At 38.5% G+C, this 17,791-nt stretch overlaps 1 protein-coding gene across 5 annotated transcripts in view; it reads left to right on the top strand.

The window, feature by feature from the left end:
- Positions 1 to 17,791, top strand: part of LOC139694042 (protein FAM184A-like) — a 392,188-nt gene that overhangs the window by 99,344 nt on the left and 275,053 nt on the right. For all 5 annotated transcript variants that reach the window (XM_071592452.1, XM_071592450.1, XM_071592448.1 and 2 more), the window contains exon 5: positions 566 to 780. In XM_071592452.1, the coding sequence (XP_071448553.1) occupies positions 566 to 780 (215 nt within the window). The remainder of the gene's footprint in view (positions 1 to 565; positions 781 to 17,791) is intronic.

The following is a 17,791-nucleotide window of genomic DNA, read 5'->3' on the forward strand; positions in this document are numbered from 1 at the left end:
TACATAAATAATAAAAGTTAATTTTTTTTTAAATATGTTACACTAAAATTAAATGAACATAAAAAGAGCGGAGTGTTCTTCATTTTATTTGGGGAACTATCCTCGTATTGACATTTTGTTCGATGGCACTCACTAATAAGTATGTACATTTGTTTTGATTTTATTTTTGGTTTTTCTCATCCTTAAAAATAGTTGTACAGGCATTACCAAAGATTTGGTGAATTATTCATGTAAGATTAAAATTACTTGTTCGGTCTCATTCAGTCATTCTGGGACGATAGTTGGACACCCTTTCCATTAAATTATTGCCATTTATTACCATTTATATGCCATTATTGCCATTTCCTTTCAAGGTGACTGACGTGTAACTACTTTCAAAATAAGAGGCACATATAACATTTTACCCTGAATTTTTTTCCAAATGTATACTTTAACCCAGACAAAAACTGTTGGCTCGTGATCAATAGTTTATCGTTAACCATGATGGTAAAGTGACTGGTCCTATAAGTCCCGACACCCAATTGCTTGATATGGCCCCTGACAATTCTGCTCTGACCTTTCGCAGGCGAGTCATTCCTTGAAGATGGAGGAGGTGGAGTCGAAGGACGAGAAGAAGCGATGGAGCCTCGACAACGTGGATACGGTGGTAGTGGACGAGGAGATCCGGCGGCGAGCTGAGGAGCTGGAGGACGGACGCAAGAGGGCGCGAGAGCAGGAGGTGGCCGAGTTTCGGCGGCTGGTCGAGCAGCTGCAGAGGGACCTACAGGAAAAGACTGAACGGTGAGCAACAACACTCGCAAATATTCCTGGGGAACCTCTGGCGGACGTCCTCCGCGGTCCTCAATCAGAGCTGTCGGCTTTTTGACTGTGGCGGAATGCAACGGGAATGATACATGTTGGGGATAGGGATGGTGCGGTGGCTAATGTGCTGGCTTCCCACCCCAGGGGCAAGGATTTGAATCCCGGAAGTGGTAGGATTTTTCAGTTGCATAACAATCCAAACTCGGGGGTACTACATGGAGAGTGCGTCAAGTGAAGAGCGCCGTTACCAGGATGGGACGTTACATTGTGGACTGTTCGAGGTCTCTCCTTGAGAGTAGGTTGATGCCGACGGCAGGCTTTTCTTAACCCTTACCCAATCCCTGAATACCGTACCCCTGCCAAATTACTCACCCATTCTAAATGTCACATATGACCTTAGCAGTCGGTAGCCTCCCCAATAACTTCTTCTCCGATACCAGTTGGTTATTAAAAAGAAATACAAGTACTAGAAAAATATTCCTTCGCGAATGAAATTCTTGTCAAGTCTATTTGGTGGCTCACCAGAAAATTTATAAATAAAACCTCAGTCGCGTCACTTTGCCACTTTCGTGAAGCGTGTGAAAACTCTACAGCATTGACAATTGTTTAGGTCCATACTTGCTCGTGGGTTAAGTGCTTTATCATGTATGTTATATAATGCTACTAGAGACATATTGTATTACTACAATGATATTTTTCTACTTTTGGGTGATTAATTACGATAAATATACAAGAATTAAATGAGAAATCCCGAAAGTCAATTGTAATTCTAACATCGCTGTTATAAATATAATTCTGCCTTACTCTCGCCTGCCTCATACACACGCTGTCGAAAGAAAATATTAGTTCGTAAAAAGGCAACTGAAACTGATTTATTGACATTGAAATGTTGAACTAATTCGCTAATGGTGGTAGTCAGGATGTACCTAGCATATAGGGTTCTAACAAGTTTGATTTCATTTCAGAACTGGATGAATTGAGGGGAATGAAAGCCAGATTTGAAAATAAATAGTCATAAAATGTCATTGACCTGTTGGAAAATTTTAGATCGAAATTCCTCGTAGATCGAAAGTTAAAATATTTCCCACATTTCAGACAGATCTCATTTCTGGATATGTTCCCTATATTTACAATCGGAGTAAGTCCTGTTCGTGACCTAAAATCAGACTTTTATTTCACCTAATCCGAGAGAGAACGGCATGTGTACGTGCTGAACACTTCATAAATCCCATCGAACACACTGGTTGTTTAAATCATAAACATAAGATCTGGGAGATAAGGCGATGGAACTGACAGGTTTTAAATACCATTTTTCCACTTACGATAAGGGGCCATGGCCGCGATTTCAGAGCATCATAACGCGTGCGAGCTATTGTAATTGTGTATTGAAGCGTTGGATAACGAAAACGCTATCGTCTATCTTTTAACTTCGCTCATAGGAACATAAGGGTGTCCAGGGGTGAGGGAAGCGGGGCTCAATGTTCAGTGGCGCGATCATAGCACGGGCTTGTTCTCGCAAGTTATCACTACTGCTACACATGAGGAAAATTTCTGTTTTCTATCTCGGATTTGGACCCTCGGATACAATGATTCGTGCGGTAAATGAAGAATAGCCTTATATTTCGTTTCGTTGCGCTTTACTTTAATTACAATATTTTAATTAATGTAGTACAATTTTTTAATTAAGAAGTATTTTTGCAATGCGGGCTATTTTGTTGACATTTTTCTTATAGAGGTACAGCGGATAAATTAGCAGGTGATACCAAAAGCCCGTCTCGCATCAGTAGTAAAAATATAACTTTTTTTCATCCTTAAGGGAATATAAATTCACTTTTAGCCAACAAACTTTTGAAAAACGTCCTTATAATTGTGCGTGCCTAATGTAGAATGCCCTCCTGTCTCATGTGCTCTCTCGCGGTGACTTAAGAGGATACGATGCAGTAGTATATGTAGTGTGAGAATCAAATATGAAATCAAAAGCATCAAGTATGATTTCGCGAAATATTTTCATCTCCTCTTTTGCCCTTCAGTAGGGATCGGGATTCCATTGAAAAATATAAACCGCCGTCGGAATTCGAACCCGGGTCCTCTGGATAGGAAGCACGTTAAGTATGGTAGATGTACGTTCGCCACCGCACCATCCTAATCCCTACTCATCATCCCTACAACATCACAATCCCTAATCCTACTGGAGATGCCATGTGGAGAGCACTTTGAGTGAGTACGCCGTCCGTCGGATAGGACGTTACATTGGGGACCCTAGAGCACCTTTCGTTAAGAGTAGGCTATTGCTGAAGCTGGGTTTCTCTCCACCCTCCTCCTTTCCCATCCATCCCTAATGGTGCAAATTACCTTAGCTGTCGACCGCCTCCCCTAAAATCAACTACCACTCAAAAGTAGCATCTTGTGTAATCACCCCCTGCCACACTCTCTAGCGGTTGCTTGAAGGGTCCTATGTAAATAAAAATAAATAATTTACAATAATCATGATACAGAATTCATTATTCCATGTGTTTTAAACCCCTAAATCAAACCAAAGATGAACGTACCAACTCAAGATGGTGAATAAAAAAACCTGCTTAACAGCCAACTCTGGCAATGCACACGGGCAATCTACTTGACAGTGGGTTGTTGAGGATAAAAATTTGAGAATTGGCGTGAAGTAGGGAGAGAATGGGGATTTTATTCGACTAAAACTCATCTGGTTGCGCGCAAATTCGTAGGGTAACATCAGGTGAGGAAATTAAATTAGGGGTCTCGCGCTTCGAAGAGTCTCAACGACTCGGTGAGTCCGTGGAAACACAAGAATGTGGCGTGGAAGATTAATCACTACGCACACTTAACCTCATCTGCGTCTGTAGAGAGATAATTTATTACAACTCTTAAATAAATACCAACATTTAAAAAATTAACACCGAAAAAGCGAACCAATGTGGGTGTTTTAAGGACTCAAAAATAAGCAAAAAAGTATTTTTACATTTATGAACGCATTTTTAATTACATTTGAAATATGGCTGATGATATCAAATGAAATAAAATGACTTGAAAATGCAAGCGGTTGAAATACGTCATCAATGACCAAAGGATATCATACTTGACATAGGGAATTCGACTGTCACAAAAAGAAAGTTCTTGGATAATTTTCTTGAAAAATGTAATAAAAAGAAACATGAATAGAGAAAATTTGAATGAGATTAAACTTGGCCTACTATTTTTATTTTCATCAACTAATAACTGTACATTACAAGTGTACGCTTAGACTATCCCTCGAAGCAAAATAAAGGTGAGATGCTTGCCACTTACCTTACAGAATTACCAAATAAAGTCTGGAAATGAGAGAATGCAGAGAGGGCTTAGTTTAATTACATTCCGTCATCCTCTTAAGATAACACCTTTTGTAATATTTCACACGGAAATTAAGTTACGACCTACGGCGTCTTCTGTGCCACCATGGCCATTCTCACGGTAATAACACAGGTACGAAGAGCAGCGAAGGGCTCACTCATTTGGGGAAAAAGTAAAGAGGGAGGAGGGGTGGATGAACTTGGAGGTGGGATGTCAGGGAAGAGATGAGGGATTAGAGTTAAGGGCGGAGGAGCAAATCTAAAGGAGGATGGGGGAGGCGGGGCACCAGAGGAGTGGGGGTTTAGAGGCTTGGAGGTAAATGAGAGGAAGATTATTTTAATCGTTTCGCGAGTCAAGCGTACTGTTTTGCACCAGTGATATATCATTGTCTATTTCGTGGGGTACTTTTAAAAATCTTCTTCTTAGTTTATTCTTCTCTCTTTCACAGAAGTAACAAGTGTAAAACACTCCTCCTGGAAATACAGTTGACGAGAAAAATTCCGATTTCAAATTTCTCTCTACGATTCTCTTCGTCCTAATTGAATTTAAAATATATTTTCAAGACAAACAAAGTTTAAGAATGGAATTAAAAGCTTACTACCAAATTAAGGGCAAGTAATTTGATATGAAATTAGACAAACGCCGAGGGAAGTGCAATATCCTCCTTTAACGGCATACCGTCCATTAAATCATATTTCTTAAAACCATTTGAATAAGATTAGAGAGATCAAGTGCAGAAGGAAAAGATTTAAGATGTCACTACCCCAAGAGGTATGATGAAGGTATCAGAATAACTGCAAACGACAGCGCCAAGGAAAAGAAGTATTTTTTCTTTCTAAGTAGCCTATTATGGCATTATTTCATCAAAGGTAATTTTATTTTCCTCTTTGTTCGCAGCAGCTCGTTTCACATGCATAGAGAAATTTTCACGCTCATATTACGTATTGCCTGTAACTGTAGTGGACATCATCTACATTCTTTACATTAATTTAAATATTATTTGAAAACAAACAATCATTCCACTTCATAGATTTATCTGATTTGCATCCAGGAGTTCTTTGATCACTAATAAGTATCATAATCATCGATCTTATCCTCATTATCCCATAATAAATTAAATTGATGCTCAGTGAATAAATTTGTTATTTTTTATGCGAGTATTAGTCAACATTCTCCGAAGGGAAACTTAAATGAATATCCTTTTGAGAGGGATTCAATCCATCCCAAAATCTAATAATCGACGCATCTTGATTTTGTTTCCATGGGTAGCTAAACCAAGTCTCTCAGTTTTTTTTTTAATTTCAAAATAAAACGATACTGCACCCAATCGTTTAAAGAGACGAAATTCCTCTGCAAAAAGACTTATAGAAGAGCCCAATTACTTGAAACAGAGTTTTAAAGATTGTCCAGTTTGGTAGTTGATGTGAGCGACCCGTGGACGCATCGATTTCCAATCATCCTTTCTCATCCCAGTGATTGAGTGCGTTGATTCGCCATCACATCAAATCTATAATTACTTTCCGGTTGACGGAGCCTAATTATTAAATTAAATATGATAATTCTATTTAATGCCGATAGCGCTGATATGAACTGAACCACTTACGCATTCACAGCGCAGCTATCATTAAATTTTACCGAGTATCATAATGACAATATCATTTTGAAAATGCACGCTACATCACAGCAGATTATGGAAAACAAGTCAGATCCGTATGAACATTTGCCCTTAAAAATCAGAACTGAAGAAGATGGTGCGAGAGAAATAAAAGACAAAAAATTCATAATCCCACTTTTTTGAGTCCATATTTGCCAATGAATATTAGCGAAGTGACAAAAAGAGCTAGTTTCTCGTGAAAAAAAATCAATCTGAACCTCCTAAAAAAGAAAATCTGCGAGAGAGAGTATTGCCCATACTCTTTCGAAACGTACTCGGTTTGTTCAAATGAAAAAAAAGGGCTCAGAAAGGGGAAAAATAATTTGCGAAACAACAGGAACGCATAAATAAAAAAAATCGGAATAAAACTCCTAATAACAGCGACAGATAAAACGCCGCCGAGGCGCTTGAGCGAGGGAAGGGAGAGGGGGGCACAAAAGGGACGCAAACTAAAGCGTCGCTCTTCCTTTTTCCCGTACACGTAGGCACTTAAAAACCGACACCCCTCGTGAAATCTCCTTCTGCCAGCCCCCCCCCCGTCTCTCTCTCTCTGCATACCCCTCTCTCTCGGAAGATCGATTTTTTTACGATGGCAATACGTTTTCCGCTGCTACTTAGTGAGAAGGGTATAAAACTAATAAAAAGGGATTGTGAAAAGGATTAAAAGACGTAAGTATGGGAGGAGGAAGAATTGAGGGAGAGGGGTTGAAAGGGGGGGGAGGAGTAAGTGTGGGTTGGGGACGATTTGATGGAGGGAGGAATAAAAATGCGGGGGTGAGGAAGAGAAGAGATGAAACGGAACGGGTAAGAGGGAAGGGAGATGAGGAGAGAAGCAAGAGGGTAGGATGGCGGGGGTAGAAATGAATGTCGGGGGAAGGAAGGTGGGAAACAGTTTGAAACTGGGGCTGGGGGTGGGCAAAAGAATTTCGCGCACGAGCCAGGCGGATTTATGCGAAAGCGAAATAAATAACAAAGATCAAATTAATTGGAGAACAAAAAAAAAATACTTTCGCGCCCAAGTGGTCACGTCACGCTTCGACAATCGTAAAATAATTTCCCTACTCCCTCTCCTTCACGCCGAGAGGTTTTCTTTTGTTGATTCTGAAATATACCATGCTCATTTTTTTTTTGGGGGGGGTATTAAATTTTGGTTGGATACAGGTCCATGAATGTTCAACTCCGGTAGGCAATTTGCCCGTCATTCCGCATTAAACGGTGACGATATAGTTCCGTACTCCTAAAATTAAAAGCAAGAAAAGAATGAAATAAATTTCTTTTCCCCTCACAGCTTTCATCATTCATCCGAAATCCTTTTCTTTTTTTTTGCGCTCGCTGAACTGAAGACGTTTTTCATCCCCATTAACAAAATTACGCTCGTAAAATTATCTTAATTCCTCGAATATATGGTTAATTAATGACGCCATAATTTATTAAGAGCATATTAATCTCGGCGCGTAGGAAATGTGCCGGTACCACCTAATTCATAAACGTATTTATGTTGTTATTAGGTTCGTACGTACGTAATTTAGGGAGCATACATGGCAAGCCTTCTTAAACTCATTCGAATTCCTGACTATTAAACGACTGAAGTTAAGTATCCTGGTGTCCTCGGAATTCACATAACATCAGGGTCGTAAAAGGAAAAACGTTAAATAGGCGGATTTAAATGGGCATAAAATCTAAATTTAAGAATACGAACAAGGAGATAGATAGGAGGTAGCTAAGGAGACGTGATGAAGGATGGGAGGGAGGAGGATGGAGAATAATAAAGGAATAAATACCCGGAAGGGTTTATTCAAAACCTTTGAACCAACTCTGCTCCAACTGCTCCAACAGTTATTAAGATAATAAAACAATAGTTCTGAACTAAAAACTGCATTTTTCAAACATTTCAACTAAATTCTATTGATATATTTAATTATTAATGCATGTATGCATATAGATTACAGAATAGAATATTCAACGAAAATAATTTTCCCAAAGATAACCTTAGACGTAACCTAGGATTGAAAAAATGCTGCAATGTACGAAAAGAGAACTTTAATGGGAATGAGGTATGGGTTACAGCAGAAAAAGAAAGGATAAGTGAGGAAACGCGACAACACAGGAAGTAAATCAAGTGATAAATGATCAAGTTAATGGAACGAGTTGCCAATATATGTAAAGACGTATTATGGAATTGTAATATGAAAATTCCCTTAGTCCTGCGATGAATGAATACAATCCTTCCATTAAAAACTTCATATTCTCATATTATAAGCTTTTAAATGTTGGATGACTTTCCTTAAAAGGACAATCATATAGCAAAATGCGTTTAAGTCATCTGCAGCGACGACCTATCATTGCTGATACGAGAAGCGAGTCTATGCATTCCCTTGCGAAAGATGCATATGCTGAATTATTTTTCAAAGTTACTTTAAAATAGTTCGAGATATAATACCATAACGAACTATAAAATTAGTTAGTAAACTTCGCAATGCATTATATCTACATTTACTCATCTGATTCCTGTAGAGATCAAGGTGAGACAAGTAAGTTGCCAATGTGAAATACACGTTCGACCCCTTAATTGGATGCTTTTGCTTGGTTCAGTACCCACTTCTTATTTCAAATACTAAAGATGTTTATAAAAAACGAATCCAATTAATTTATTAAATTTAAATTTGAATTTGGGACATCGACTCTGAAAGACCATAGTAAGTAGTCATTTCCAAATTCCGTCTTCAGATATTATTTGACTGAGAAGGGTTTTAGTCGTAATAAATTATTTTCTGTGAAATATATGTTTGACCTCAGCTGTAATATTCGACAACTATTCAACCCACGTTACTCAGCTTGGGCTCAAGTATGCTCAAATGAAACTAAATTTCGGGCATTATAAAAATTTTACACAATAATTTCGAAACTGAGAATAATTATAGTTCGCCTACTGTAATTGTGATAATTAGTCTAAACGATAGTCAATTAAAATTTATTTCATAATTAATTTTAAACTAAATCACCAAGATTTCACTTTGTTGCTTGTCATTATCGGTACATAAGTATTTCATCAATTGAGATAATTTATTTTGGAATGGCTCTGTTGCCCACATTCCTGGCAACATCACAACAAGGACAAAGTCAACGTTATGTAGACGGTCACGAAACTCTATTGGATTCGTCCTATATTCGGATAAAGGTTGAGTCTTTTTGTGTGGGACGGAATATATAGAGTAGTCGTAGGAAGCACCAGAAAGGAAATGAAAATCATAGCCCAGAATTTGCCATTTTCGCCCCGCATTCTGCATAGTACAGGGCGACAAACCAACGGAACAGGTTGATGATCTCATCAGATCTAGTCTCTATCGTCCGCCAATGTTGTTTAATACGTTTCCTCAGCTAAAGCGTACGACTTTTCGGTGAATTGGATTCATTTTTCACATCCTTCCAATTTCGTTTGGTGATCTCGTGCCTCCCAAATATTTCCGCCTTCCGTGGAATGATCCGTCCGGACGAATTAATTTCATGCTCCGCATTCGGTTCAGAGGACAGTTTTCACTCGCTGTCCACTCCTCAAGCGGGAACGCACTCCTTTTCTCGACACGCACCAACGCAAACAGGGGACGACAATGCATTCCTGAAGGCGTTGTCGGTCGGCGGGGGAAAGGGGGGGGGCAGGGTTAAGGACAGAGAGGGGGGGTTGAGGGGACTTGAAAATTCCCTCCTCCGCGGGAATTTCAATTTTGAGGCCTCCGCAAAGGGTCAGGCCAATACATTTAAGCGTCCTCATGGGGCTTCAGTCACCCTCCTCTCTCAGAGAGAGTGAGAGAGAGGAAGTGAAGGGAGAAAGGGGAGGATGCGGCGTCGTGGGTGGCGAGGATGCGGAGAAAGGGTGATTATGCTCGGGAGGGGAGCGCGTGGGAGGGAATTAAAGGGAGAACAGCATGGAACGGGAAGAGGGCCGGTCGTTGGTGTTTTCCCAGGCAAAACGTCCACCGGTGGGACTAATAAAATTTCATCAAAGCGCGCCCAGCAATGTAAACCAAAAACACCTCAAAAATGACGTGGAGGGATTTTTGTAAATAAATTATTGGTTGCGGTTTCGCAGCCAAAGGCATTATCGGTTGCGTAAATGAACCAGGCACATTACGTGTGACCGAGTGGAAAAATTTCCGAGGTGATCAACTTTTTGTAACTTGAACGGATGTAACTTCGATTCGAATTTCAGACCTTCCAATCCGTTTTTGCCTAGTGTGTGCAGTATTTTACCTGGAAACTAACGCAAATAAAATATGTTAATCTCCGGCTGAGCCAAATTGAAATACCTGTTGCCGTGCTTAAGAGCAGAATATATTGTGGGCATAATTATACTAATGGATGGTGCTCTTCGTGCTTATACTTTGTAGGTCATTTTGTTTTTTCTAAGTACAATTATTTTCAATTTGGGACGAACAGCACATAATTCATAGTATACATATATAAATAGATGATTTCGTCGAAGTAACACGGAAGTGTTGAATAAAAAAAAACTTGAACAGCAACAAACAATATGGGAACACAAAAAAAGAACTCTCGCACGATATTTCTCAATAATTTCGGTGGAATTTAGCTCCGTCTTCTTCAGAAGAAACAGTAGTACTGTAACTGTAAACATTATTACTGAGTGCTACTGTTTCTTCTGAAGAGGACGAGCTTAATTCCGTCGAAATTATTAAGAAATATCGTGTGACTGTTATCTTTTTGTGTTCTTATATTGTTTGTTGCTGTACAAGTTTTTTAAAATATATGTATACATACACACACACACACACACATATATATATATATATATATATATATATATATATATATACACACATTTATATTTACATAAATATACATAAAAATATACATATTAGAACATCGGCCCGACAAATCGAAAGATTCGTGCTTCAAGTCCCAGTCAAGGAAATTTTTTTGCACTTGTTATCTGCTCGAGTAGTAGTTTTGAGGGGAGGCGACCGACAGCTAAGGTCATTTGCGCCATAGGGGATGGATAGGAAAGGATGAAGGGTGGAGAGAAACCCGGCGTCGGCATTAGCCTACTCTTTACGAAAGGCGCCAAGGGGTCCGCAGTTTAACGTCCCATCCGACGGACGGCGTACTCACTCAAAGTGCCCTCCACAAAGCACCTCAAGTAGGGATCGAGATACCTCTGAAAAATATTCAACACCGCCGGGATATGATATCTGCTCGATTCTGCCTTCTTCGCCTCTCCTGTATTTGTCTTATTTGTACTCCTATCCCTTTCCCTTATATCTATATCCATGTAAATGAATATATATATTTATATATATATGTGAATTTTATGTATATATATATATATATATATATATATATATATATATATATATATATATGAATTGTATATAAATATATATTTGAAATTCTCGCTCGATACCAGAAGTTTGGCGCTTGAAAGCAAATAATGGTATCGGCCGGATTTTACCAGCAAAATTATATATAGATTATATTTCGTGGGCCGTTTAATTTCGATAAAAAAAGCAAGTAAAGTGATAGATGGCGGAATTTTACGAGAATATGCTGTTTGATTTGGGAATAAATTGAATCTAGGTGGTATGCTGTGAGAGGCAAAGTGCGTGACAGCTGAGACCCGCGCGGTGGAAACCTGTCTTTCGTATGCCAACTGCCGGCGCAGTCATAAATTTCAATCAGCGGTGGTGTGCTTACGCGGCAAGCAAGAAGTGGCGGATTAGAACCCCTACGGGAGACCTGAAGGGTATAACGCTCGTCATGTACTGATTTGCACAAGCCCAACGTGAAATCAACCCACTGCTCAGCTTACCTAAGAAATGTCCTAAAGCCATTACATCTACGGTAGAAATGATCTGAGAAGCGGAAAAAATTTAATATTCGTACTTTAATCTCAATTATACCATTCATATATATATTTTTAACCATGAAGATGAAAATTAATGAAATTGAGGTTTATCATTTCATCATTTATAAAAAAGGGTTATCATCATTTTCACCTTCTATCCACTACGCAAAAGGGTGGCGATGGATGTTTTGGAAATGCAATTACAAATAAAGAAGGAATGAACTCAGGCATTGCAATATTTGTATATAATATCGACAATAAGTGCACATAACTTCAAAAGTAAATTAATCACAGTTATTACCTGCCGTGGGTGACATTCTTCTTTTCAAGGTCACTAAAATGTTGACGACAAGGTTCATCAACCGGTCGGCCATTTCACATTACAGCCAGAGATCATTCTTTGAGCCCTATGTTGAGTAACATAGCGAGTAAATGTAGGTCAATATTTACTTCTGAAAGATTTCAATTGCCAATAATAAATTATCATTGGCAATGGAAAACATTTGAAGAAATATTATTCTTATTTGGCAAATAATTACAGTTCCTTTTAAAAAGTGAGGTGGATGTTGACTCTTCGACACATTTTTGAAAACTATAATTAGACCTTAAACTGTAAATTGATAAAAACTATTAATAATTAGATAATAATAAAAAAAATCGCACAAAAAATGTCACGACAGTACGTTGGTGTATCACGAAATCACACGTAACATCTCAAGGAAAATCTTGTAATATTATGACAACGTCGTATCATTACCAGTGGGAAGATTTGGTACATGTAGGTAAGTTTTAAGGTAGTGGGCGGATTTACGAGAACTCTTGAGCATAGGAATAAAAAATGTATGCCTAACAAATTGAGGAAGAAGATATATGAAGCAGTTGCAGGACTGAAATATTAACAAAAACTCGACTTCGGCAACATTCGTTCATCAATCTTCTTGGTTGCGATAACTGCTAGAAAGCGAATTTTCCTTAAAAAAACACGCAACGTACCTTGGAAAACTGTTGACGTTGAATTAAAGCTACGCAGTATTGAGTTTCTGGTTCTGAAAAAAAATTGGTATCTAGGTTGAATTAAAGGTTGGATTCCATCTGTTATTTAACAGCAAAATTGTATTGGGTGCTAATTTCAGAGTTTCCAAAGGAGTTAGTAGACTTACGAGAGTGGTCTGAAAAGTTTCCGACCCAACAAAGATACAAGACATTTTTCTGAAATTTTCTGAGGTTGGAAATTTTTCATACCACCCTCGTAGTTTGAATGTGCCCAGACCTTTTCTGCTTAAAGCTTTCGGAGAACCTTTTGGTCTAAGACAAGAAGTTTTGTTACCATTCCCTGTCTTTTTGACATGACGATACATATCTGTTGCAAAACACATCTTCAGAAAATCAAGGCGCAAAGTAATTTCTCTACTTGATGTTGTTGAGCAATTTTTCCACTCTCTGCCTATGAGTATAGTTTATCCGCCGAAAATTTCCTTCGTTTATGGTATTCCTTGGTCGTATTTAACGTAGCATAAAATTAAATGTTTTCATTAAAAAATCATTAATACACACAATATTTTTGGGCCATTTTTTTTAGGACCCTCAAAGCCATCCCTTCCAAATGCCAATTTGTTGATTCCTTCATTAGAGTTTTCCTTGTTTTACCTTCCTCCAGTAGCTTTCAGTAAGATAGGGAATGTTGCCCCTAAATCTTTCTTCTTCTCTATGACTTCGACGGACACCGTTCTTCCTAACATCTCAGATGGATTTCTTCATTTGTAAATTGATAGTAAATTTTAGAGTTCATTCTCTGTAGCACCATATATGTACCGTTTCTTGAGTTATAAAAAATTTAAAAATGGAACCTTGCCCATACTTCGATTTCTCCTGAATTTATTTCCCTCAAAGAGACTCGGCAAAGAATAAATCAAATGTAGGTTACAAAAATTTAAATTTTGCACTGCAAGGGATTGTTACCCTTTTCGAATCTGCACAGGTGGTGCGGGGTTCTTGCATTATGCTATTCACGTCAAAAGTAAAATTACACGAATGAGTCCTACGGCTTAAGGTTTTAATTAGCGTTTCGCCCATGAAACCCTCGGTTCTCTAATTGCGCATATCGCAACAATCATGAGGGGTATTTTGTATTTTTTCTCAGCAGTTTTTCACGAGAGTGGCACGTGGCACGTATTTTCTCTGCAATTCGCTCAATCACTGGAATCAAATGTTTTAGGAGCGCAATGCAGATAAAAAGTTTTTGTACAAAATTACGAAAAAAATGTTACCACCTTTTCCATAAACATCCTGAGCTTTTTACCTTCGCTGCTTTCCAAAATTGTGGGTCTTAAAAATTTCGTCTCTTCAAATCGGCATCATCTTATAAGTAATATACTCTTCATCCTACTTCGGACATGCTCACGTACCTCACTGACACAAATTAAAGTGGGCACGCGAACTGAAATCATGCACTTCAAACGCTTTCACTACTGAGGACTTGAAGCTTGAAGGGAACACATACATTTGCGTTGTAGATCACCAGCAAAACTTCACCAATGCGACCGGAGCGTGGTGGGTCAAGTTGAAGGGAACGGCGAATCGGCCCATTGTTACGGTAGGAGAGAGAGAGAGGTTGAAGAGAGGGAAGGGAGGAGTGAGTGGAAAGTCGACAAAAGGGATCCAACGGGGTCGCCGAGTTACTCGGAAGGATGTTAAGGTGGGAGTCTGTGTGGGAGGAAGGCAGAGGGAGGAGGGGGTTGTGAGGAACGGCAAAAGCTGTCTCACAATGAGCATGGAGGGAGAGAGTGCGAGGCGAGGGGATGCGTGAAGACGCGGCGGGGAAAATAGGGGGTAGGGATCTAGCTGAGAATGGGACGCGATTACAAGGGCGGGCATTATATTTATGTAGCATCTCGGATCCTTTCGCTTTAAGTGAGCACGTCTCAGACTTAATGCATTCCGATTGTTCCCTCTCCCTCTCTCTCTATCTTTCCCCTCCCCTTGGGGTGCGGGGACTACATCCCTCCCTTTCCCTTCGTGAGCTTTTGCACGGAGAGGGAGGGAGAGGGCAAATCAAAGAGCGGCGGAGAGGGGATGGGCAGAGTACGTTTAGGGTTGCTCGATATTCATTTCACAACATCGACCTACGGTAGAAATTAAATTTAATCGTGGTGAACATATAGCAGCATGGCTTCAGTTAAGATTCTATGATGTCAACATTACGTTAATGTTCCAATATATCGAGCTACAGGTATTTCGCGGGTGTACGTTAAATATAGACCGAAAACCCCATTGACTACAACTTTTATGTGATGAAGGGGCTTGCGTGTTCTCGAGACCCCAAGAATTGAGCTGGCGGTAGTAGTGATGATTATGCCTAGTAGGGTCACCAATTGGTCGAAAGGCAGGAGTCAAGAAGCAAAATTTAGTCCCCTTGAGTCTGTACCACAGTGAGGTGACTGAAAAGGTCACCTACCCCAGGGCGGTGGGCGTTAAACGTGATAGTGCCATGTTATAAACACCTCTGAGGAAGGTTGGGGGAAAACATCTCAATCATCTCTTCCACGAAATTATAATTGACACAAATGTGGCGGACCAAATACGTGCGTCGAGAAATATCGTCATATTAATATAGTCAATACGTAGACCGCATCGTATATGGATTAAATCGTGCATGACGTGATTCAGCTGTCACAACTGCTTATGCATATCGATGATATAATCGATATCGACGATAATTATGAACCTATTAAAATTATGTTTCATAAAGCGTCGATTTGATGCAGTAGTTGACTCTAATACGAGTCAAATTTCAAGGTAATTTTTGCGTATTTTTTTCCTATTTTCATTCTGTATCATTATTCATCAATACTGAGAAATTGTTTGGGTCATTCTTATAAGCAGCACAAGCATTTTATTTATTGTATCTTACAGAAAAAAAATTACTTACTTTTATTAAAAATTACTTTAAAAAATTACTATTTCATTTTAATAATAATTTAATGATTGAATATATATTGAGCGATCGTACCATTTCTATTTTTTTAATGATATCTTAGAACTTGTAAATAGCATAGTCTTCAAGGTTAAGTCAATTGTTTGTTATTCGATTCCTTAAAACTTGATCAACTACGAGTCATTTCATATTCTTATCCGTGGCTTCAAGCTTTGAGGCTTGAACCTTGGAACTCCAACTCTAATAGCACTAATCTTAATTGCTAACGGTACCAATTATAATTAGTATTATTCCTATAATGATTTACCTTAACACTTCAAGCCCCTTACCAATTTTAAATTTGTACAATGTTTCACACAAGAAAATATGCCCAAGCACCGTTTAGAATTGTAAACATTTACTCGGTGGAACGTAAATTTTAGAATCAGGAGTAATGTGCGGAGGTCAACATTTTGGAAAAAAAGGATTATTTATTGTAATTTAGTCATCCTTTGCATTTGTTGGAAAGTTATTATAGCCAACGTTTGAAAAATAACAATACATGATATGATCAAATTTTATATTACAACAAAAGTACAGTAAAAAAACAGTAAAAATTCTAAAGATTAATTTTTATCTTAAGCAGCTTCCAATATTCGGAAAATAAAATTTTTGTCCAAATACATTATAGGTCCAGATCTGTAAATGGACATGTACATACTTTTCTTTCAGAAGTTTCTCTGAAGTCAAAATTGTTAGATTTTCATAGGAAATATTTTCAAATTTGTTGAAACTATAATGTATCCTGACTGTCAAGCCAGTTGTATTGGGTAGTGTTTTTATTCTCCACGAATAAAAATTTGACTAATTTACTTTCTTTATGTTAAATACATGCTGATAGGTTAAAAAATTAGGATAATGAATACTATATACTGCCTTCTAATTAACCGAATGCATAGGGATATCAGAAAGGGGAATACTTTTTGGAAGAAGCAGGTGAGTTCTTCGTAATGAAAAAATTAATAGCGATCGAAAGGGAAGTTAATTATATTGAAGACCAAGATATAGGGATAATTATAAAAATAAAATTAACAATATCTTTGAAAGTAGCAAAGATTACGTTTTAATAGCTTGGTGGTTAAAATGTCTCTGGAAAACAAAACCTTCGTGGCTCGATTTTAAATTTCCAGTCTGAATTAACTTTTATCTGTTCGAAATATTCTCTAATCTAGACTGGAGCATCCGCTCCGCAAGTGGAAAGATCCGGTGTTCAAGTCCCGGTCAAGGAAATATTATTACCTTTGTGATCCGTTCGATTCCGCCTTCCCCACCTCTCCTTTTTTCGTCTTTTATGTGTTCCTATCCCGTTTCCTTATATCTACTACCTGTATTTTCAAGTAAATAAATGAATATATATATATATATATATATATATATATATATATATATATATATACATACATATATATTCATATATTCGCGGGTATATCTATGTACTAAAATATGTATATGTTAAAGGAAATAGATGTTACATAAATCTTTTAAAATATGATTTATTGGTAATTTTCTTTAGCGTCAAGGTATACCTGACGGAATAAATATATCTGTTGAGGAAGGAGAAGATAGGAGTGTAAAATTTGGTCGGATGCCGAAAGACTGGGAAGAGAAAGGGAGCTAGCTATATTGAGAGGATAGGTGAGAGAATGTTAAAAGATGAACGGTTGGTCAGAGTTGGAAGGCACGGCCGCTATTGTGAAACGTTTAATCGCAGAGGTTGAAAAGACTAAAGCAACCCTGTTCTTTTGCTTTTAATTGAAGTGGTGTGGATGCGAGAGGACGAGTGTGGAAGAGGGGAAACCATGGAGGCGCGATAAAAGCGAACCCATTCATGATCTTTTAAGCTAAAAGCTACGCTGCTACGCTCTCACGCTCCCTCGGGTCTTAAGTGGCCGAGAAAGGTAAACGCCTCCAATATAGAACTTTCCTATCGCAGTGGTTGTAGCCCAAATGTGAGTTTCGTTTTACCCGAACGTTCCTCGCTTATTCCCTACAGTCCTTCATCCAACAGTCTCACTCCTTTATCCTTCTTATGTCAGTCCGAACGCCAATTCTGACTACTGAAAAGGCTTGTACAGGAAAACGTGTAGTCGTAGGGACTTGGAGGGGTTAATGTTAAACATCCCCGAAAGAGACGGGAGTCTTTTGGAGATCACGTAAA

The sequence above is a fragment of the Hetaerina americana genome, unplaced genomic scaffold, assembly GCF_022747635.1.
Source record: "Hetaerina americana unplaced genomic scaffold, ioHetAmer1.1.p SCAF_5, whole genome shotgun sequence".
In the NCBI taxonomy this organism is placed as follows: domain Eukaryota; kingdom Metazoa; phylum Arthropoda; class Insecta; order Odonata; family Calopterygidae; genus Hetaerina; species Hetaerina americana.